Here is a 24,215-nt window from a genome sequence, read left to right as displayed (position 1 = left end):
GTCTCTCTCTCAAAAGTAAATAAACGTTAAAAAAAATTTTTTTTTTAAATATCAATACCAAAAAATCAACAAAATAGAAAATAAGACAGCAAGAGAGGGAAAGACACAAAAAGAATTACAAGACTAACAGAAAACAAAATGGCAATATTAAATCCTTGCCTACAAGTAATTTAAATGTGAATGGATTAAACTCCCCAATCAAAAGACATAAAGTGGCTGGATAGATAAGAAAAAAAGACCCAACAATATGCTATCTATAAGAAACTCAACTTAAATTTAAGTACATACATAGGCTGAAAGTGAAGAGATGGGAAAAGAGAGTCCATACATATGGTAACCAAGAGAGAACAGAGGTGGCTATAGATATACCACACAAAATAAACTTTGAGTCAAAAACTATTAGAAGAAACAAAGAAGAGCATTATATGAGGATAAAAGGGTCAATTTACTAGGAAGATATGACAATTATAAATATATAATTGCACCCAATATTAGAACACTTCAGTATATAAGGCAAACATTGACAGAACTGTAGGGAGAAATAGACAGCAATACAATAATAGCAGGAGACTTCAATACTTCACTTTTAATAATGAATAGAACATTCAGACAGAAGACCAATAAGGAAACACAGGATTTGAACAACACTGTGGACCAATGAAGCTAAGAGGCATATCTAACCAACAGCAGGAGAACATACATTCTTCTCAAGTACACATGGAATTTTCTCCAGGATAAATCACATGTTAGGTTACAAAACCAGGCTTAACAAGTTTAAGAAGACTGAAATCATACCAAGTATCTTTTATGAAATGAATCTAGAAATCAATACCAAAAGGAATCTGTGAAATTCACAGATACGTGGAAATTAAATAACATACTCTTTTGTTAATGTTTATTTATTCTTTTTGAGAGAGGGGGCAGAGTGTGAGCAGGTGAGGGGCAGAGAGAGAGGGAGACACAGGAGCTGAAGCAGCCTCCAGGATCTGAACTGTCAGAAGAGAACCTGATGTGGAGCCCAAACCCGTGAACTAGGAGATCATGATCTGAGCTAAGTTGGATCCTCCAAAGTGCTTCAAAGTTGAACACTACTCAGACACCCCTAAGCAACATATTCTTGAACAAAAATTGGTTCAAAGAAGAAATCAAAAGGAAATTAGAAAATACATCAGGTCAAACCAACAACAACAACAACAACAAACCTATGACTCACCAAGATTTATGATATGTAGCAAAAGCAGTACTAAAAGGGAAATTTGTTGAGAGTAAAAAGAAGAAGGGATAGAGAGAATAAAGATCTCAAACAACCTAACTTTACACCTCAAGGAGCTAGAAAAAGAACAAACTCAGCCAAAAATTAGCAAGGAAATAACAAAGATTGGCGCAAAAATCAATGAAACAGAGAATAAGAAATTAATTTAAAAAACAAAAACAAAACAGGTTCTCCTGGGTGGCTGATTCAGTTAAGCATCTGATTTTTGGTTTTGGCTCATGTCGTGGTCTCACAGTTTCATGGGTCTGAGCCCTGGATCAGGCTCTGTGCTGACAATGCAGAGCCTGCTTGGGATTCTCTCTCTCTCTCTCTCTCTCTCTCTCTCTCTCTCTCTCTCTTTCTCCCTCTCTCTCTCTCTGTATCCCTCCCTCACTCACACTGTCTCTGTCTCTCTCAAATTAAATAGGTTAAAAAATTAAATTATATTAAATCAAAAACAAAAACTGGGGTGCCTGGCTGGCTCAGTTGGTTACACTCCAACTCTTGATTTGGACTCACATCATGATCTCACAGTTGTGGGTTCAGTCCCATGTTGGGGTCTGTGCTTGGCGTGGAGCCTGCTTGGGGTTCTGTCTCTCCTTATCCCTCTGCCCCCCCACATCAAAACAAAAACAACAATAACAACAACAAAATGAAACCAAGAAATGGTTCTTTCAAGAACCAAAGATAAACGAAATTGAATAATCCTTAGATAAACTAAGGAAAAAAGAAGGCTAAAATAAATAAAATCAGTAATGAAAGAGGAGACATTACCTCTGATGCCACAGAAATAAAAGAGGATCATAACAGGCTACTATGAACAATCATGCAACAACAAATTGAATAACCTAGAAGAAATGGATAAATTCCTAGAAACATACAACCTACCAAGACTGAATCATAAAGATATAGAAAATCTAAACAGACCTATAATTAGCATTCAGGTTGAATCAGTAATTAAAAACCTCCTAATAAACAAAAGCCCAGGACCAGATGGCTTCACTGGTGAATTCTACAAAACATTTAAAGAATTAATGCCAATCCTCAAACTTTTAGAAAAGATTGAAAAGAAAGGAACACTTTCACACTCATTTTATGGGCAGCATAACCCTGATACCAAAAGCAAAGACACCATATATGAAAAAATAAAATTGTAGGGCAATATCCCTGATGAATAAAGATGCAAAAATGTTCAGTGAAACACTTACAAATTGAATCCAGCAGCACATTAAAAGGATCATACACCAAAGCCAAGTGGAATTTATCCCTGGGATACAAGGATGTTTTAACATATAAAATTCAATTAATGAGATACCTCATGTTAACAGAATAAAGGATAAAAATCACATGATTGTCTCCAGATCAAAATAATCAAATAATCAAAACAGCATAGTAGTGGCATAAGGAAAGACGTATAGACAAATGGAACAAAATAGAGAACACAGAAATAAATCCATGCATATGTAATTAACAAGTGTGACAAGAATATGCAATGGGAAAAGAATAATCTCTTCAACAAACAGTGTTGAGAAAACTGGATGTAAATATACAGAGGAATGAAACTGGATTCTTATCTTACACCATACACAAAAATCAACTCAAAATGGATTAAAGACTTAAATTTAAGACCTGAAACTGTAGAACTCCTAGAAGAAATAGTGAAAACGCTTCATGACAGTGGTCTTGGTAATAATTTCATGATCTGACACAAAAGCAGGCAGCAAAAGCAAAAATAGACAAGTGGGACTACATCAAACTAAAAAGCTTCCTCACAGGAAAAAAAAAACAAAAAACAACAACAGACTGAAAAGGCAACATATGAGATGGGAAAAAATATTTTCAAACCATATATCTGATAAAGGGTTGGCCTCCAAAATATATAAAGAACCCATATAACTCAGTTGCAAAAACAAACAAAAATCCTAATAACCCAATTAAAAGTACTTGAGTAGATATTTCCCCCAAAGAAGCCACACAAATGGCCAATAGGCATATAAAAAAATGCTCAACATCACTAATCATCAGGGAAAGGCAAACCAAAATGAGATATTACCCTCACACCTATCAGAATGGCTATTACCAAAACAAAACAAAAGACAAGTGTCATAGAGAAATTGGACACTGTCGGTGGAACTGTCAGATGGTGCAGCTGCTATGGAAAACAGTATAGAGTTTCCTCAAAAAATTAAAAATAGAACTATCACATGATCCAGCAATCCCACTCTGGGTATTTATGCAAAAGAATTGAAATCAGGATCTTGAAGAGATACCTGCATTCCAGCGTTCATTGCAGCACTATTCACAATAGCCAAGATGTGGAAACAACTTAAATATCCATTGACAGATGGGAAAATAAAATGTGGCATATACATACCTGGAATATTACTTATCCTTAAAAAAGAAATTCTGCAATATGAGACAACATGGATGAGCCTTGAAGACATTATGCTAAGTAAGCCCATCATAGAAAGCAAATACCACATGATTTTACTAATATGAGGTATCTAAAACCTTCAAATTCATAGAATCAAAGACTGGAATTAATAGTTGTTGGAGAGTGAGGTAAGGAGGAAATGGGAAGTCACTAATGAAAGGACATAATGTTTTATTTAAGCAAGATGAGTAAGTTTTAGAGATCTGCCATACAACATTGTACCTATATGCAACAATACTGTATCATACAACTAAAAATTTGCTAAGAGAGGAGATCTTGTGTAAGTGTTCTTACCACAATAACATAAATTTTTTAAAAAAGAAACAGGGCAAAATGATATGTGAGAATAATTCATTCCTAATAATTTGGTCAGACTTTAAAATGAAAGAAGAAAGAAGGGAAGGAAAGAAGGAAGGAAGGGAGGGAAGGGTGGGTGAAGGAGAGGGGAAGGGAGGGGAGGAGTGGGGAGGGAGAGAGGAAGTAAAGAGTAGGAGAGATATAGCCTAATATCTCACAGTTATGCACATCGCTTAAAAAAGAAGTCATCTCAGTTCAGAGTCTGTAGTCTGACCTGCATTCCCCCTGGCTGGGGACAGTCCTCCAGTCCCCTGGTTCTGCTGATGGAGTGCCATCTCTCCAGACTTGGCATTTCAGGAATCCCTTTTAGTCTCTTTCACTTAGACTTTGGAGAGGTGAGGCACATCTAATCGTGCTTGTCATTCTGGCTTCTGACCTCAAGGAAGAAAAGCTTTGGTCTCTCAATCCCCAAATTCACCTTTTGTTCAGGTTCCATATTCATCTCTGAGATGTAGGGATGACAGTTCCCCTACCTGGTCTCCAGGAAATCGTTCTGACATCATTGCTCTCCCTGAACCCTCCATAAAATGCTAGGCTAGGGACTGGCTTTCTCTCTCTTGCGTAGTTTACATATTCTAGCAATCAGTGCTTGCCCCGCCTTTGTTTTTAAGTCTTGGAGCCAAGCTGCTCTAAGCCCTTTTCCATTTCATCAGTTTGAATCCTTTCCCTGCCCTGTTTTTCCACTTCCTGTCCATCATCTTGAGCATTCCTGACTGGCCCTAGATTTGGGTCAAGAAGGTTCCCACTTTCAATGAAGAGAGTGTGGATGAATGCTGGTGTGGTTTCAACAGTGTGATCTTAAGCAAGTCACTTAAACTTAGTGAGCCTCACTTTCTCATCTGTGAAATGGTTATAAGATCTCCCCTGCTCACTTCACAAGCTTATTATAGGGCTCAAATGACATGAGAAAGTACTTTGAAAACTGAAGTGCCCTACACTGTGTAAAGCTTTATTTTGTCCTTTCAAAAACAGTGGTTCAAGTTTCTTAAGTGGGGCTTTGCAGTATTATTTCCATAGATTTAGCTATTTCGAAGCTACTGGTAGAGGTTTTCTTTGTAAGTTCATTCTGTCTCTGAAAACAATTGCTTTTTTATTTACTGAAAGGCCATAACTCTGGGTGAAAAAGAAGGCTTCTCTCCACTGTCTGATAGGATTACAATTTAAAGTTCACTACTATTAGACTTGCAGACCTGTCTTTGACACTAATCAGGATTCTTACACCATACACATCAGGTGGCTGATGTGGTAGACATGGAGATGCACCCCACTTCTCCTTTCAAGAAAGGACTTGCTGTCCAGCTGCAGGGAGTGAGGTCAGGGTGTGCCTCAGCTTTGAGAATCACCTGGCCCAAGGTCACACCCTTCCTGGGGCAGCCAACATCTGCCCTGTGACTGGGTGAGATTGGGGTGAAATCTAAGCCTATTCTGGCCTGACAAGTGACACTGTGTTGGGCAACACTGGATTCAGAGCTCCCCATGCAGTTGGCTGAGGCTTTGCAAGACTGCACTGAGTTGGACTTCATCCTCTACCCAATCCTACTTCCTCTCTTTCCTTCACAGATGCTGATCCCTAATAAACATCTTGCACACCGGATTCCATCTCAGCATCTGTTCCAGAGAACCCAACCTAGAATAATCAGCTATGATGTACCAGTAAGGCAGAATGGGTGGGGTGGGGAGGGGCATGTATATTGAAAACCAAGAAAATAAGGAAAATACAGGAAGGGTAGAGGGACAATTTGAAAGAGCCCTGCTGTACAACCTCAGGCAGATCCATGTCTAACAATGATTGGGTGACTCAGATACTGTACTTATGATAGGTGGAAATCTGTTGTTACTTGCCTAACTTAGAACAGGATTTCATAAGGGAAGCAATATCTTGTATTCTTATTCCCAGTGCTAGAGATGACCTGATTTGATGATCTCACCTTGAAGTACCAAAGGCTGACTTCTCAAAAAATGCAAATATCTGTTGGGTATCATAAAATAACCCCAGCTAGTATCAAGATTAGCCAAATCACCTAAATGTTAGTCATGGTTCTATGTTTCAACTATCTTTAAATGTGCAATGAAAGAGAAAAATAGCATTTTCTAGAATTCATTGTCTTCTTATTTCATTTGGAAAGATGGGTTTGAAGGTTGAGATTTAGCCTGGTAGAGGTCAGAGATAGTTTCTGTAGTGACAGAAGCCACTGCAAATCCTGGCAATAAAAGGTAATCCTTGAAAATGAAAATATGTCATCTGTCAACCCAACCCTCCACCCCCTGCACACACTTAAAACCTCTAACTAACTTCCCATTGTTCTTACAATAAAAACCTCAGTCCTACATGGTCCCACCCAGAGTCTGGCCCCTAACTTAGTCTCCAGCCTTATTTCATTCCCTTTTCCTCCTTGCCCCTCATGTTCTTTATGCTACAGCCACATTGGCCTTCTTGTGGTTCCTCAAATAAACCATGTTGCCTCCTGTCATAGGATCTCACACATGCTATCCCCTCTGCCTATGACTCTCCCACCCACACCAACACCTAGTTAACGAGGTGACCCCACACCCTACATCTAGGATAGGTTCCTCAGTGATATGATCTCACAGAATCACACTCCTTTCTTTAGGACATCTATCTCTTTATCTCATTTAGAATTATATCCTCATGCAAATTACTTGGCTAATTCCATCTCCCCACTTAGACCACAGGCTTCAGGAAGGCAGGACTGATGTCTGGTTTTGCTCTCCATCCTATTCTTAGCTCCTAGCACAATTCCTGGCAGATAGGAAGCACCCAATTTGTTGAATAAATGAATGAGTGAATGAACAAAGAAATTTCTGGAGTTGTTTGTTTGTTTGTTTTTGGTTGGGAGGCTTGAAGTTTCGTGCAGTTAAAATGTAGAAATGGAGAGTTAAAAACCAGACATGGTTGGGTGGAAGATGTGTTTGGTAGCAACTATTATGGAGGTTTTCTCCCTAACCCCTGGCCAGAGGGCAGGATGGGGATGGGAAGGCAGCACAGCACCATCAGCAGTCACAGCATACCTGCCAACCTCATCACAGAGGATCAAAATACCCAACTTCCAGGCCTTAGAGTAAGTGAAAATTATTCATTTTACAGGAGGAAATGCTGTGGAATTAAAGTTGGAGTATATTCTTGAATTGGGTATTTTTCTCCAGGGCCCTAAAGTTTACTAGCTGGAATCATTTTTTAAGGACCATTCTATTTAACCTTTGAAAATGAAAGCATCTGCCTTCTAATGGAAAAGGTACTTCTCATTGTAAAGATAGCACACAATGTTCTTGGCCTCTTTGGTCTCCAGAAAAGGAAAGTCAGATATCTCCCTGTGTCCTCACTATATCTTGAACCCCTATGTCAACAAAATAGGCCAGATTAATAGCTAACTCTTTTTTTTTAGAATTACTTATTACTAAAACTACCAGCCCATCCTGAGAAATACTAGGTAGGACAGTCTACATAGATGTATCTGCCCCTCAAGGAGCCATAGGAGGCTTAGGAAGCTAGAGATGGAAAGGCCCTAAATAATCTCAAGGCTACTGTGTTCAGAAAAGAAGCCAAGTTTATCATGAATTGAAAAGTTTTATTCCTCAAAAAGCATCAGAAAAACTGTAATTAGCTAATCAAATTATTTATCAAATATTCCTACTTGGCATAAGCCCTATTGTGTCATAGTGAAAAGGTGTCCCTTTCTTAAGGATATTATAACCCAACAAAAGAAGTAAGATTTGGAAGAACTATAATGTTGGTCAACAACACAAGGTACAGCATAAGTGTTAGCAAAGTTCAGACAGCCCACAGCCAATAGCACTAATGACCACTGAGCTAGCTATGAGATAGATATGATTACACTCTCCTTTGAAAAGCTGAGTAACATACCCAAGGCTGTAAATTTAAAAAGCAGTTCCAAGGGGCACTTGGGTGGCTCAGTCAGTTGAGCGTCTGACTTTGGCTCAGGTCATGATCTCATGGTCCAAGAGTTTGAGCCCCTCATCGGGTTCTGTGCTGATGGCTCAGAGTCTGGAGCCTGCTTTGGATTCTGTGTGTCCCTCTCTCTCTGCCCCTCCCCTGCTCATTCTCTCTCTCTCTCTCTCTCTCTCTCTCTCTCTCTCTCTCTCAAAAATAAACAAACATTAAGAAAAAATTTTTAAAGAGTTTCAAACTTAGTTCTATCTGATTCCAAAGCCCATGCTCATAGGCTCTGAGTTCCTGGGGCTTGTAGAGTTCAGGGAGAGGGAGAATTGAGGTTGGCATGGAAGGCAAGGCTTGATGAGGAACATGGTTCTGAACCAGGCCTTAACCAGGCACAATGCTCACTGAGATAAGAGACAGAAGGAGGAAGGTCAATGCATGGAGCTGTCGTGGAGTGAGGATGTAGAGAGATGACAGAGAAGAAAGGGGAAGGAGTACAGAGTGAAGCCAGCTGCTTGGATACAGTCATCTTGGGAGGAGTGGTGAATGAGGACACCTGCATTGTATGCTGTAAAGACTTGACGCACCCTTCTTCTTTCTTATAAAATATTATATTCCTACACAGACGTGGAGAAGACTGGAAGAACAGTTGGGTGGAAGAGGAATCTCCTCTTTCCTTTCCTTTGCTGTCTATCACTCTTTGCTCTCTCTGAGTGCATTATCTCAGATACTCCAGCCAGCCAGCCTAAAGTCCATGTCACAAACTTTTTGAGTCCTACATCCCAAGAAGGGTAGCATCTTGGCCTGAGGTTGCCTGATAAAGCCTGGCTGGTCCCAAATGGAACCAGAACTACATTCCTTCTACTGACTATGGTCTCTGAACCAGAGGGTTTGGGGGCATGTGTATCAGACTACAGTCACTCTCCCTACCACTGGACAGACAGCATTCCAAGGAAGGTAGGTCTAATTCAGTGGCACAAGCAGAGGTTTGTGCTTAAGCTCTACCACCACTAGGCATACATCGTTTTACACAGACATGTGATCACTCTACAGCCTTTTATTCATTTGCTCGTTCACTCATTCAACAGGTAATTAATGAATGGCCATTTCAAGCCAAGGACTGTGCTAGGTGTTGGGGGAGATAAGGTCAAACAATATGTGGCCCCTAATCTCAGGAGCTGTATACTGTTATTGATGATGGGCATTGACAACAGATGGTCAGGCAATAGTAACTAACTATAATGAATGTTAGGATAAAGAGAAGCTCAGGAGGCTCCATGGGACTCACTGCAAGCTGCTTGCCTTGTTCATTTCTATACCTCTAATACCCATCACTATGCCTGACACACAGTAGGTGCTCAGTAAATTTTTAGTGAATTAAATGAAGATCTTACTGGGGTGCCTGGTGGCTCAGTTGGTTGAGTGTCTGACTCTTGATTTCAGCTCAGGTCATGATCCCAGGATTGTGGGATCAAGCCCCATATCTGGCTCTGTGCTAAGTATAGAGACTGCTTAAGATTTTTTTTCTCTCTCTCTTCCTTTGTGCCTTTCCCTGCCTGCACACACTCAGAAGGGAAGGGAAGGGAAGGGAAGGGAAGGGAAGGGAAGGGAAGGGAAGGGAAGGGAAGGGAAGGGAAGGGAAGGGAAGAAGAAAAAAGGAAAGAAGAAATGAGATGTCTGGAAATGGACCATTTATTTAAATGAAGATCTTACTAGGCCCGACTCTGAGCTCTGTCTCTCTGTGGCTTCTCTCCATTGGTCTTAAGCCTGACAGTTGGCATCCTAAGCCTGGATGAGATAAGGATACGTGACATTCTTCAAATACAGTATGCTAGAGTTGGGAGAAACTGGACAAATTAGTCTGTATCACCTCCATCCCCTCCTGGATATCATGCCCCCATAGTTGAGGTCTTTCATGAACCACTTGGAACCTCATGCTTTCCTAATTCCTCCTCATCCTGGATGCCCTCCTTAGAATATGCAAGTTGGTCAATGTCCCAGTTCAATCCAGAGCTTGACACAGAACCTTGAGTGCTCTAGCTGGCTCAATGGTAGGGGGCCACCTCCTCCCCTGAAATAATGGGCTGTGGAAACAGCAATCCTGGCTTTTGATTGGGGTCTTCCAACACCACCAAGGCCTCCAGGAGGCAAATTTGTCCAGGGAAGCAGAGCCATTCTGGGGAAAGCTGAGAAAGGGAGTGAAGAGGTCCTCTGAGGAGACTGAGAAGTGACTCTATTTGGAGGATAGTGATACATCCTCTATCACTTGTACCTTGAGGTACATCGGGCAACTGAGCTGACAGGAAAGGGAGGGTACTGTGAAGGGGTAACTAGGAGGCATGAGGCAACTGCCCCCTCAATCAAGGCAGGCTGAGTAAGGTCCAGAAAGGCTCTGGCCAGAGCCCAACTCTTCAGCCAGAAAGCCCCTCAAAATCAATTGCAGAGTGGTCTTGGGGCATGCTCAAAGCCCCTCAGCTGAGCAGTAGCAGAATGGAGTTAGAACCAGGTCTCCTGATGTCCATTCTTGAGTTTTTTTCTCATCACCCTGCTGCCTCCTGGGTATGGGTCTCACGGCAGTTCTTGGCCTGTCATATCCAAGAAGTCTCCCTTCACAGAAGGCTCCTTCATCTCAGGCAGGCAGGGCTTTTCTGGTTCTGATGGGTGGCTTTTTTAATCCTCCAGTACCAACTGTCTCCCTGTTTCTATCCATCCCTTTCCTTGGAAAGATCTCCTGGGGTCTTCAGTGGCCACATGATGGGTAGCCTGGGTTTGCTGCCCAGCAGCAAACCTAGGGACAATGGGCACATGCCTTGGCTTCTGGGCATGCTGATCCTTTTCTCCAGAGAGGTCAGTTGGGGGAGGGGGGGGGAAGGGGGTGGAATCCAGTGACTTCTCCAGCCTTAAGAATTCCTGTCCTCCTCCTCAGTCTGACCTTCGCTCTGCCCGCCTGGGCCGCAGCAGTGCCCACGGGCAGGGCAGTGAGAAAAGGAGGGAGACCTGGGTTTGCTGGTTTTCTTGGCCAGGCACCAGGAGCATGAGTCCTGCCCACCCTTTTTCTGCCAGCCTGCAGTCTCCACTAGCTCCTCTCCCTCTCTCACCCGCCTGTCCCTCCGGGCTGCTCAGGCGCCACCACTACTGTCCCCAACCCGCCCCGCCAGCCTGAGCAAAGGGCAGCGTGACTCACAGCGGCGGCGGCGCTGCCACCAGCCCACGGCTTGCCCGAGGCATATAAAGGCCGCCCGGCGGGCCTCGGCGATTCCTGCCCGGCCCGAGGCGCGCAGAGCATGGCCAGGGGCGCGGAGCGAGGTCGCGGGGACGCCGGCTGGGGGCTGCGGGGCGCTCTGGCGGCGGTGGCGCTGCTCTCGGCGCTCAATGCCGCTGGCACGGTGTTCGCGCTGTGCCAGTGGCGCGGGCTGAGCGCGGCGGTGCGGGCGCTGGAGGCTCAGCAGGGCCGGGAGCAGCGCGAGGACAGCGCCCTGCGCTCCTTCCTGGCCGAGTTGAGTCGCGCGCGGCGCAAGGCGCCGGCTCCTCCCCCGGACCCCGCAAGCGCCGCGCGCAATAAGCGCAGCCACGGCGGGGAGCCCGCGCCGCACATCCGCGCAGAGAGCCACGACATGCTGATGATGATGACCTACTCCATGGTGCCGGTAGGCGGGGGCTTGGCTCCCAGTGGCGCCTCCGCCGGGGTGGGCGGCGGGCAGCGCGGGGAGAGAGGCCCAGAGGTCCTGTGCTCCCCTGGATGGAGGGCGAGGAGCCTAGAGAGGGCCCTGGGCTTGAGCACGGCTGGGAATGTCACCTGGGCCAGCACCTTAGGCCTCTGAGGTCAGTTTCCTCATCTGTTCCTCATCCTTCTGTGAGTCGGCAGATAAATGAGGGGCGCAGGCAGTGTTTTTAAGAGCCTACTTTCCTTCCTTACTTCGAACAAAACTTTTCACAGCACGGGGAAGACATTTCTGAGGGCGCAGGCTTCTTCAATAAAAGGATTCTTTCCCTGGCTTCATCTAGTGGTCTGGCTTTTCACCTGGCCTCGGACCATCCTCACGAGATCGGTTGAAGCGAACACAGTCCACTCTAATTTTATCAATCACCTGGACCTTGATGCATAAAAAGTTACTCTTAGGTAAAGCGATTCCAAATGGGAAGATTGATATAGAGAAATTTGCTTAAAATTCACCGTGAAAGCTGAGGTTCTAATGTGGGCTCCAGCGGGTCTATGGAACTCCAGAAATTACCAGTGTGCACTCAAGGGGCCGTGCATCTAGGGAGAGTGCATTAGATTAATTTCATTAGCTTTTCATTCGATTTGCACTCCTCCAAGAAGATTTAAGAAACTCTGCTCTTAAAAAAAAAAAAAAAAGGACTTAAAGCAAAGCCTCAAAAATCTTTTTTTTTCCAGTTTCAAGTTTTTTTGCTTTTGCTGTTTTCAACTCAATAATTATCTAACAATTACATTCAGATCACATTGCAGTTCCCCATTCCATTTCATTATCCTTTACAACCACAGGAGTCTTGTTTCATTTTATAATTACAAAGATTTCAGTTCTGTCGTCCCAAGAGTGAGCCATACTTCAGAATCCTAGGTACTTGAAGATAAACTCACTTAAAGCTTCTGTTATCATAGAAACTTTTAAATATCTTATATGAGCAGACATGCTTTTGCAACTACACACTGCAATGTGGAAGTATTACACACTGCAATACATCTTTTGAGAGAGACCAAATTTTTCCATTCCTGGCTTCTTCTTCGTCTTCTTCTTTTTTTAAACCTATGTCATCATTTAACTATCTGAGTCCAAGCAAATTTTTTAAAAGACCTCTCTAAAATGAAGAAGACATAGACACACTTTGGGGAATTTACTCTTTCCCTTGGTTCCCTACCATGTATTTTGAGGGTTTTTTGAAACCCTTCAAGAAGGATGCATCTGAGCATCAACATTTTATATTTTTAATCTAGAAGCTTCTGTATTGCAGCCTGTTCAGTCACTAACCCAATGGGATGGAGAGATCCATTTCTATGTTAGCCTGAAAGCCAGATTTAACTACTACCACCTTCTCTGTTATAGGTCAGAGGGCAGAAACATCACATTTGTCAGGCTGAGAAGCATTCATAGATTATCACCAACTCGTCCACCACATGTAATGGGTATGCTTTGACCTTATAGAGTCATTGAGGGAATTTCCATGCAGGTCAGGAGGAAGCAACTGTCATATTGCTGACTTTCTGGTTGGGAGTAGTTCTCAAGCAGTAGTCTAGGGGTCAACCTGGAAGCACACGAAAATGCAGATTCCAGGGTCCCACCCTCATACTTATAAAATGATCATCCCCAGAATTGTCTTCCTTAAGAAGTCCTCTGATTCCCATTCCCCCACCTTCCCACCCCCTTGTGAGTTTGATACAGGGATCCAGGGGCCACTTTGAGAAAGCTGCTTTAGATCACTGCTTCTCTACTTTATTTATTTATTTTTTTAGTGTTTACTTATTTATTTTGAGAGAGAGAGAGAGAGAGAGAGAGAGAGAGAGAGAGAGAGAATGCTTGTACATGCACAAATAAGTGAGCAGGAGAGGGGCAGAGAAAGAGGGAGAGAGAGAATCACAAGCAGGCTGTGTGCTCTCAGCATTGAGCCCAGGGGCCAGGGCTCCATCTCACTACCAGACCTTGAGATCAAGACCTGAGCTGAAATCAAGAGCCACTCAGATGCCCACACCACTCCTCTACTTTAATATGCACATGAATATCCTGATGATCTTTTTCAAATGCAGATTCTGACTGAGAAGGTATAGTTTCAGGCTTGAGATTCTGCACTTCTCATAAGCTTCTGCTGATATCAAAGCTGCTGGTTTGAGGACCACACTTTGAATAGCACGGTTCTAGAGTGATGGTTGCACATTGAAATCACATAGGGAGCTTTAAGCATGACTGATGCCTGGATCCCACGACCAGAGATTCTGAATTAATTGTTAGAGGTGCAGCCTGGGGTGCCCGGACATTGGCATACCTTCCTGATGACAGTGAGCAGCATTAAGCATCTCACTTCCACCAGGTCTCTTTTGAAGTCTCTGCTTCAAGCAGAGGAACCAATTTTATTGCCGAAAGCCCTTTACTTTATTCTAGCAATATTCTTATCATTCATCTTTGCAAATTTTTCTCATTTTTGCTCTCTGCCTTTCTCAGAACAGAGAATTATTCACGTGAGGAAACGGTGTTTTAAAAAGCACTTTCACAAGCACCTCTAGTAGAAAAGTTGCTACGAAAGGCACCTGGGTGGCTCAGTTGGTAAGCGTCTGACTTCAGCTCAGGTCATGATCTCACGGTTCATAAGTTCAAGCCCCATGTCAGGCTCTGTACTGACAGCTCAAAGCCCTGGAGCCTGCTTAGGAATCTGTGTCTCCTTCTCTCTCTGCCCTTCACCTGCTCGTGCTCTGTCTCTCTCTCTCAAAAATAAACATTAAAAACTATTAAAAGTTAAGTTGCTAAGGGAACTGTTTATACGTCATGGAGGTCACTGTGCACACATGTTATGGTTGAAATCTATACCTTCCCCCACCCTTTTATACAGCACCAGGAGGTTTTGAATGAGGATGAGATCAGAGGTTCCCCTCCGCCCTGCCACCCCACTCCACTGAGGTTCCATGTCCTTAGAGATCTAGGTACAAAAAAATAAGTGGTAGGCAGATTAATGTCAGCATTTCAAAAAGGCTCATTTATCCAAGATGAGCCTCCTCAAGCTAACTGGCACTTCAAATTCTGTGCTTTTGGCTGAGAGTATATATCAGCTCAGCATGGTAATCCTGCTTAGCACATTCTGCCCAGAAACTGGTTGTTGGAAGGGCAACATAACTAATCATTACTTAAGAACAGTTAGTTTGGTACAGCCAAACACATTAAATCCTTAAAAACAACTGGGTACTTTGGAGAAAAGTCATAAGGGCCTGGGTACCACTGAGCTAGACCAGCATTGGGAACCCATCTGCCAGGAACTCATGCAGGAAATGCGGCCTCTGTTTAGTCCCCGCCCCACTTCACACTGCCCCCCATCTCACTTTCCCCATCGGCTGCTCTCTCATCCCATTCTCTAGGTCTTACACTTACTGGTGTTCTGGAAGCTTCATCATCCTGTCCAAAATCTAGGGTCATGCCCCCAGTAGGAAAAGGGTTTTATTTCTCACAATGAACACCCTAAGAAGCTCTAAATGGTTGAATATTTACATTTTTAAAAAATGAAACTCTAAAACTACTAGAGGAAAAGAAGGGTAAATTCATTTTTAATGTTGGAATGGAGAAAATCTTTCTTTTAAACAACTAGAAAGCCAGAAGCAAATAGTAAACAAATATAACTGCATTTAAAAAGCACACACAACAACAAAAACAAGCACATGCACCCCATAAACAAACGTAAAAGATAAGTGACAAACTGGAAAAAAAATTGCAGCTCATACCGTAGATATAAGGCTAATCTTCTGAATATATATAGCACTCCTATAAGTTAATAAGGAAAAAAAACCACAAGAATTTAATAGGAAAATCAGCAAACATAGGAATCCAATAGGAAAATGGAACACAGTTCTCAGAAAAAGAAATACAAATGTTTCTAAGTAAACATGTAAGAAAAGATGTCTAAGCTTAAAAATGCAAATTACACCTGTCCTGAAACATAATTTTCACCTGTCAGAATGACAAAACTACAAACGTCTGACCACACATTCTCTTGGGGAAGCTAAAGAGAAATAGACATGCTTTTGCATTGCTGTTTGGACTGCAAATTAGTATAACCCATATGGAAGGAAATTTGGCAATACCTAAAAACATTACAAATACATTTACCCTGTGACCCAGAAATATCACTTGTGGGAATTTATCCTGAATATATAAAAATATATTTTTTTTTATGTATTCAGGATATATTAATATTCTATGAAATGATATATGCACATATGCAGTGTGGAATATTTGTAAAAGCAAAATATTTTTATTAACAACCTGTGCCTATCAGTACGGAACTAGTTAAATAAACTAACCTATGCACCCACTGGAATAGGTAGCTGTAAAACGAGAATGAGGAAATTCTCTATGTGCCATTATTGGAATAGTCCTTGGGATATATTTTAAGTGAAGAAATCAAGGCAGAGAAAAATATATATTGTATTACCTTGTATAAGGAAGAAGCAGAAAAATAAGTGAAGATACTAACAAAAGTACTAAGGGAGAGTGGGGATAAAATAGGAATGAGACTTTTACTGTTTAGCTTTGTGTATTATTTTGACATTTGAACCGTATTATTGTGTTACTCTAATTGTGAGTAAAAAGGCCATAACCACAAGGCTACACGGCCGCTGACCCCAGACTGGGGGACAATAGGGTGTGGCAGAGACTTTGCCAGCCTGAAGTTCATGCACTGTGTCCAAAGGGAGGCTCTCAATGATTGTTGCTGTACAAGAACAAGATTGTTGATTTTTTTTTTAAGAGAAGTTTAAAAATCTGACTCTTTATTTGAAATCTCTTGGCTTTGAAATATTGACAAAAATTCCAAAAAAATATTTTTAACTGGCTGAGTGCGTTGGCCAAACAACACTCACATTGTTAAGGGCCGTGCTGGGACTACCGAGCTTAGTTCTGAGCAGTCTCTTCTTATAATCATGAGTGGTTTTAAACAAAAATGGCTTTATTTCTCTCCACCACATCCCCTCCCCCACTCATTTCCTACCCTGGTTCTGCAAGGATAGCGGTAACTCTGCCACTGTTATTGTTGGTTGAGTGGAGATGGGTTTCTTTGTGTGTTTGGTTTGGTTTGGGTTTTGTTTTGTTTTTTGGCTGTTTTCTAAAAATCAACTCCACCTTCAGTGGATGGAGATTTCCCGTCACTGTGGCTTTTCAAAAGCATGTGCTCCAGTTTGGAGGATAGTTCTCAAGGAGGAGATGCCAGCGGTGTTAAGCTATGTAATGCATTATTATGACAATCAGAGCCTTTTGTGATGACTGTAATGAGGTACGCTTTTATGGGTCTATACATTATCTTGTTTATAGGGGGACATCACATTACCTACAGTCAGAGCTCCTGTTTGATTGGATGCTGTATTTCCTTGAAGGCCCTAACTTGGCTGTGCCAGGGTTTACCTCCCTTTCCTACTTCTTGGAGTGAATCACTTCCAGGTGATATAAAAGCTGAGGATTTAGGGGCACCTGGGTGGCTCAGTCGGTTAAGCTTCTAACTCTTGACTTGGGCTCAGGTCATGATCTCACAGTTCATGAGTTCACAAGTCCCCTCATGGAGCTCTGTGCTGACAGTGCAGACCCTGCTTCAGATTCTCTCTCTCTATCCCTCTTTGCCCCTCCTCTACTCGTACTCTCTCTCTCTCTCTCTCTCTCTCTCTGAAAATAAATAAATAAACTTCAAAACAAAAACAAACTGAGGATTTAGACTAGGGATCAACAAACTATGCCCTGTAACCAAATCAAGTTTGTCACTTGATTTTGTACAGCCCACAAAGTAAGATTTTTACATGTATAAATGGTTAGGGGAAAAAATCAAAAGAATAATGATATTACATGACACAAACATTATGTAAAATTCAAATTTCATTAGTCATAAATAATGTTTTGTTGGAATACAACTATGCTCATAGTTGGTACTGCAAACACACCCGTAAACTTGACTCATGATGGCATGTTGAGGAACACAAGTGAGAGCTAGCTCCTTAGTTACATCCTTCAGACACTTTCTTTGTCAAAACACATTTTGCACACATGCAAATAAAACACTCAATGCAGATACATAATTGTCGCAATTCTCTAAGGACATATGTAAAAACGAAGTGGGCCAAGACTGAGCATCTAGACCCACCGAGAACAGGGCAGTTGTGTTGACCATGTGAATGGCATTAAGCCATTTGGAACCGCTCCCAGATCCTGGAGCTATTCAAAAGCTCTTAGTCTCTTACTAGCCAAAGTGTTAGAGGTGAGGGCAGCAGTTACAAGCCTGCTAAGTTATAGCAGGCTATGGCCTGAACAGGATGGAACTTCTGGGGCCTAATATATTGCCCACTCTCTCTGTTTCTTGCCTTTCCTTCAACCTTTATTGCCTCTATGCCAGAGATAAAATGAATTGTTTTCCTTTGGAACTCAAAGGCACATGCCCCCCTGGAACAGTACCACTCCACTCTGGAGAGACGGCAGAGCCCCCAAACCAGCCCGTCATTTAGTGGCCCAATAGACCACAGGCTGAGAGATGCTTGAAAAGAGGGACCTTTCTGGGTGAGTTCCAGAACAACTTCTTAGAGTAGGAGTCTTCCATTGCTAAGAGATTATTTATCTTTGCCATTGCTCTCGTCCCAGGATCTCTTTATGGCTAGTCCAGGCTCACCATCACATGGTACTCCTTACACCTTTGGCCACTATGTGCCCACCCTAACTTGAGTAACCTGGGATTCCTTCCTCACTTTCAGGTTCCCAGCCAAATTCTCTCTCCCTCATGCTTCCCTGAGTACGTTGTAGTGGTGAGCAGTGTGGCCCCGGGAGTCAGACAGATTCACATTCTGGGCCCACAGCCTTGTAGCTGGGCCACCTTGGGCAAGTCTTTTAATGTGAGAAGTAAAGGAGATGATTCATTTTCGGACATACCAAATAAAAGCTATGCTGTCTAGTTAACAGTAGGTTTGCAACCTATTGGAAAAAATGTATGAACCCTCTTTCCCCCCCACCCCATCCCCGCACCCCCCCCCCACCCCCGCCGATGCTGCAACAATGGAGTCCCAAACCTTTAGACACTTTACTTCCTGGTTCTTCTTCCCCTCTCTGTTTTGTGGGCTTATTTTTATGGGCTTATTTGCAGGGACTTTGCAATGAGCATGAGCCAAAGAACAAAGGGAGGAGAGAATGAAAGTGTCACCTGAGGGAATGTACGTTTATTCCAATCAGACTACTTTTTGCCTTACATGGGCATAGGTGACTTCTAGGTAAGGCTCTAACCTCTGTAGTACTCAGCCAATGAGGAACCAGGGGAGGGACTTGCATGCTAGGAGATAAATTGTCTGCTGTAACTGCCCCAAGTGTGCCTGTCCATCAGGGACCTGCTCTTACAAGAACTTTGATTAAAGCCTCACTTCACTGTGCTCCGAGTCTCTGTGTCCCTCCTTTGATTGGGTCAGTGGGCCTATTCCTCACATTAACTTCTCCAAACTTCAGTTTGCTCATCTGTAAGACTGAGATAATAGCATGCACCTTATCTTGTTCTTAGGAGATTTAAGGGAAATGATGTAGATAAAGTATAGCGCCTGGTAAAGCCAGGTTCCCAATAGCTATTCATTGTTACTGTTATGAAGATTTTTCATTATTACTTTATCATTAGCCCTTCTTGCCCCATGCTCTCAGCATCTTATTTCTGGGTTTATTCTTTATCACCAATTCCTTCAGAATGCCAAGTTGTCTATCCGTAGGTACTTCTGTCAGCTGCTGCTTTGGGATAATATTTGGCCTCTTGACACCTAGATTGACATCATACCAACCTAAATCATCTTGTGAAAATAAAACAGAGTGAGCTTAATATGCTGACAGGGCTTCTTGAGCAGGTCAGGATTTCCTGGGCCCTCACCCCTTCTGCATGGCCACTGATGACAAGGTTTGACAACCATGAAGAGGAAGTCATCTTGACCCCCTTTCTAATTGGCTTAGCTGATTTTAACTTCTACTGGTTACTGTTGGTCACAGTCCTAAAAAGTGCTTTGGATACTTTCATTTGGAAAATTGAGAAAATGACAGTAAAAGGTAGAGCAAAACAACTTCTAAGAAAGAAGAACAGTTTACTTCTTAGGGGTCTCATGTTCTCCAGGATATGATTAACTATGTAGAAACTATCAGAACAGGTTTTATATCTGATAAAACATACTTATCTGAGAAAAAAAAATTTTTTTTTCTCTGCATTCCTCAAACTTACCCCCTTGCCCCTGAAAAAGAAATCCTTGGCCAAATCTAATTGACATTCAAGCTTAATTTACATGCATTTTATCTACAGACTAAAGGTCATGTTGTGTGAAATAAGCTGAAGCTTTTAGGTTGTGATTCTGCTACAAAGGGAGCATTTTTCAGCCCATCAGTTGCTTTTATGTAGCTCTTTGGGTTTTAACAGCTCTATAAGCATGCATAAGTAGATATAATTTACTTCTAGTTTAACTGAAGTTCAAGACACAATTTTCTTCACTTAAGGGTAGAGTTAAAACAACAAGGCCAACTAAATATCATTCAAGATGCAATTTGTGGAGTTTGTTCTGAATGCAATAGAGTAACCCTTTCATCTGCCATTCAGAAAGTTTCCTGTACTTAGCAAAGTGCTGGAAACTTTGGAGACCCTGCCTGAGCTGTATGTAAAAACTGTGAAGTACTTGGGAAAAAATTGTGGACAACTATATCCAAGTTAAATGATGAACTGCTACTCCAAATTATTCCCTGGTTTTTCAGTAACCTAATGTGTGAGTATTGGAGTCTGGAATCATTTTTACTTGAGGGTGGAATATGCCTCTAGGCAAAACTTGAGGACCTTAGAATTAATCCCTCTGAACAGGGAGACCTTTAGACAAAAATCCTTTACAGTGAGCTGTGTGATTAGCATTGGGGCAGTCAAGAAGAGAGAAATCAATTCTCACTAAGGTGATGAAGGAAGTTATCATGGAGGAAACAGAATGTGAAGTGAGCAATATAGGGCTGGTAAGATTTGGGCAGGCAAGGAGGTCAAATCACTCCAAGGGCAGATAATAACTTAAGCCAAGCTCAAGGGACTGGAATGAAAATGGTACCAGGCTGGAAGAGCAAGGAACCAAGGAGGTCTTGCTGCATTGGGGAGTTTGGGCTGGGAGGGAGGGGGTGGAATTCCTTGAATTTACACTTTTGAGAAGTTGAGTCTGAATCTGATGGGCAATTGGGAGCATTGTAGACCCTTTATCAGGAAGGAGTCATGAAGAAAGTCATTCTGTAGCACTGGTCTGGTAGTGCAATGCAGGAAAGGCAGGAAAGAGACCAGAGGCAAGAAGAAAATTAGGAAGTTATTGCCTTAGTCCAGGCAAGAAATGATTTATGTCTGGCTAAGGTGGTGGCATCAGAAATGGAGAAGAAGATATATGTCCTACAAATACCAAGACGGAAGAATGAATTGAACTGGTAACTAATTGGGTATAATAAAGAGAAAGGAACCATTTAGTCTAGATCCATCCAATACTGAGAAGGATGGTGGCATCACTGGCAGGATTGAGGAAACACTGAAGCAAGTTAATTTAGAAGTGAGGATGCTGAATGTGTTTTGAGACTGAATATGAGATGAAAAGGTGGGGGGGGGGAAGGGAAGGAAAATTGAGGAAGAAAAGAGTATTCAGAGAAAGGAGAACATCCTGCTTCTAAGAACTCTTGTCTTCTCTGTGAGAGAGAGGTCTTCACAAGTCTGAAAAGTAATAGGCAGACCCAAAACCTTTAGACTGAGTGCTAGAATCATACTGTGTTTACTCCTGACTCCCTTTGAGGTGTGTGACCTTTAACAGCTCACTCAACCTCTCTGTGCCTCAGTTCTCTCATCCTTAAGAAGGCAATGATAGCAGTGTCTATCTTAGGTGTCACATAAGTATTCAGTTCAATAATTCATGTAAACTCTTTAGCATGGTGTATACAAGTTAATAAACCTGTTAGCTTATTATTACTGATATTTCAGTATTTCTCAAATACTTCCTTTCTGTGCTTCAGGGAATTTTGACACCTTGTAATAAAAACAATACAGATTGAATCAACAGAATTTGCCAGAGAAAGGGCAGATTCTAGGATGACTCAAAAGTTTGGAATCTCAGGTGATTAGGGGAACACACAGATCTCTAGAAAGAATGCTGTTTCCCAGATAGTTGTTTTTCTGGTTACTGGATCCAAAAGGAAAAAAAAAAAATATATATATATATATATATATATATGGGATATTTAGGGAATTTAATTATATGAAGCATAATTTACAAATGTCTTTATTCATGTCCAATGTGAACTCATTCATCCTTCATTGACCAAATCTTTTTGAACCTCATAAGAACAGCATGTTTTTCAAAAAAATTTTTTTAATGTTTTATTTATTATTGAGAGAGTATGAGCTGGAGGAGACAGAGAGAGAGGGGGACATGGAATCCAAAGCAGGCTCCAGGCTCTGAGCTGTCAGCACAGCCCAACGCAGGGCTCAAACTTGTGAAATGCAAGATCATGACCTGAGCCGAAGTCAGACGCTCACCCAACTGAGCCACCCAGGTGTCCCAGAACAGCATGTTTTTCAGACCAGTGGTCCCAATCAGCAAGTGTTCTGATGCTAAATGCATCAATAATTATTTTTTTGGGTGAGCATCTCACCCCTAAGGACCTTCTCCAAATGTTTTCTGGAGTAACCACTTACAGCTATTCCCTGAAACAAGGAGGAGGGAGGAGGGAGCTGAGCAAAGAGTAGGTTGACAAAACATCTTCACAAATGTTTTTGCTATGTACAAAGAATGCGACAGGGCAGAGTTTTGAAATAATGGTTTAATTCTTTGTCCATTTCCCAACACTGGACAAGTTACTTGCTATGGTTTATGTATACTTTTCTTACTATAAGGTAAGGATAAGAATGCTTAGATAAAAATCAGAAATTACCTGAAGATGCTTGTTGAAGGGAACAATGTGAGCACAAAATACTGTTATTAACAGTTGGTGAAAGATTATTCCAGCAACATTCATGCTGCAGAAAACTCCATTAGAGACCAGGAGGAGACAAGTGATTCTCAGCTCACTTCAAAACACTCATCTCTTTCTTTCCTAACTCCTTCTGCACTTATTTGTCTGTATCACACAAACTAAAACTCTGTGTACAGTTTTGGTCTCCAATTTGTCACCTTTAGGCACCTTGTCTCCTTAAATACATCTCACCATTCTTCGCTGTGCCTCTAGTGAGGTAGTTGATGAATACCTCTTCACTGAAGAATTCATCCACAACTCAACAAGTGCAAATCTAAAGTGAGGTATCTGTCAGTTTCTGAATCTGGTTTCTTGTCCTGCTAAGAGTTTTGAAGGTGGGTCCTAGAGCATTTTTTAAATTCTTTACTCAGAATTCATGCTAGCCACCAAATAGGAGATGGTATTGGTAAGACTTAGAGGCCTGCTCCACCTGTCAGAGATTCATTCATTCGATATGTGGTTACTGAGCAACTACTATGTCCCAGGCACTATTGTTGGTGCATGAGAGACAGTATGAATGAAGCATACAAATCCCCGTCCTCTTGGACTTTATGTTCTGGAAGGGAAGGGCAGGCAAAAACCAAAGTACAAAATACATACAGTATTAGGGGTGATAAGTGCTATGGAAAATGATAAAGTAGGGGTGGGGATTAAAGAGGGGGAAACAGGAAGATGCAATTACCAGTCATGTGAGTACGGAAGGCTTCACTGAGAAGGTGATGTTTGAGCAAACACTTGAAGAAGGGGGAAATGAGCCATGTAAATATCTGGGGAAGGGCCATTCAGGCAGAGGGAACACCAAGTGCAAAAGCCACAAAAAAGGAAACTGGAGCGGAGTGAGTGGGAGGGAGAAACCGGTCAGAAAGGAGGTCAGAAAGATAATTGAGGGGGCCAGATAACAGTTCGCATATTGCTTTGCAAGCTGTTGTAAGGACACTGACGTTTATCGGGAGTCTTTGGAGGTTTTCAGGCAGAGGAGTGACATGATCTGACCTTCCTTTTCAGTGAATCTCTGTGATGACACTAGATTCTGTATGGGGCAGGGTTGGCAGTGGAAGCAGGAAGGCCTTTTAGATACCTATTGTGATAATCTAGATGAAATAAGATCGTGGCTTAGACCAGGGTGCTGGCAGCAGAAATGATAAGAAGTGGACAGTACCTAGATAAATCTGATGATCGAGCTGATGGCATTTGCTCACAATCTGAATATAGGTGTGAGGAGGAAAATAGATATTAAATGACTTCAAGGTTATTGGCCAAGCCAATGGAATTGCCTTTAACTGAGATGGCAGAACTATAACTGTTTAAGAGGAATATCAGGAGTTCAGTATGGGGCATGTTAACATTGAGATTTCCTTGACATGTTCAAGTGAAGAGGTCCAAGAGGGAGATGCATACCAGAGTCTGGGAAGGGGTCCCAGTTGGAAGTGTCCCCAGAAAATAGCAGAAGTGCTGAGTATGAGCCTATTTATTACCTGGACACTGGCAGGCTCTAACCAAGAATCTATCCACTCCTTATTAAACTCAGACTGTTAGGAA

At 42.2% G+C, this 24,215-nt stretch overlaps 1 protein-coding gene across 11 annotated transcripts in view; it reads left to right on the top strand.

The window, feature by feature from the left end:
• GLDN (gliomedin) overlaps nt 1-24,215 on the top strand; it is a 104,500-nt gene that overhangs the window by 31,742 nt on the left and 48,543 nt on the right. For 7 of the 11 annotated variants that reach the window (XM_047864372.1, XM_047864367.1, XM_047864370.1 and 4 more), the window contains one exon: nt 5,604-5,696. The exons of 1 other annotated variant lie outside the window; for it this stretch is intronic. In XM_047864372.1, coding sequence (XP_047720328.1) covers nt 5,604-5,696 — 93 coding nt within the window. Of the gene's footprint in view, nt 1-5,557; nt 5,697-11,243; nt 11,607-11,710; nt 11,782-24,215 lie in introns of those variants that run through there. 3 more of the 11 variants (XM_047864375.1, XM_047864366.1, XM_047864377.1) reach the window with 3 other exon arrangements.

Source organism: Prionailurus viverrinus, chromosome B3, assembly GCF_022837055.1.
Source record: "Prionailurus viverrinus isolate Anna chromosome B3, UM_Priviv_1.0, whole genome shotgun sequence".
NCBI lineage: Eukaryota > Metazoa > Chordata > Mammalia > Carnivora > Felidae > Prionailurus > Prionailurus viverrinus.
Note: the sequence above shows the minus strand (reverse complement) of the source record. Positions and strands in the feature narration are given on the sequence as shown.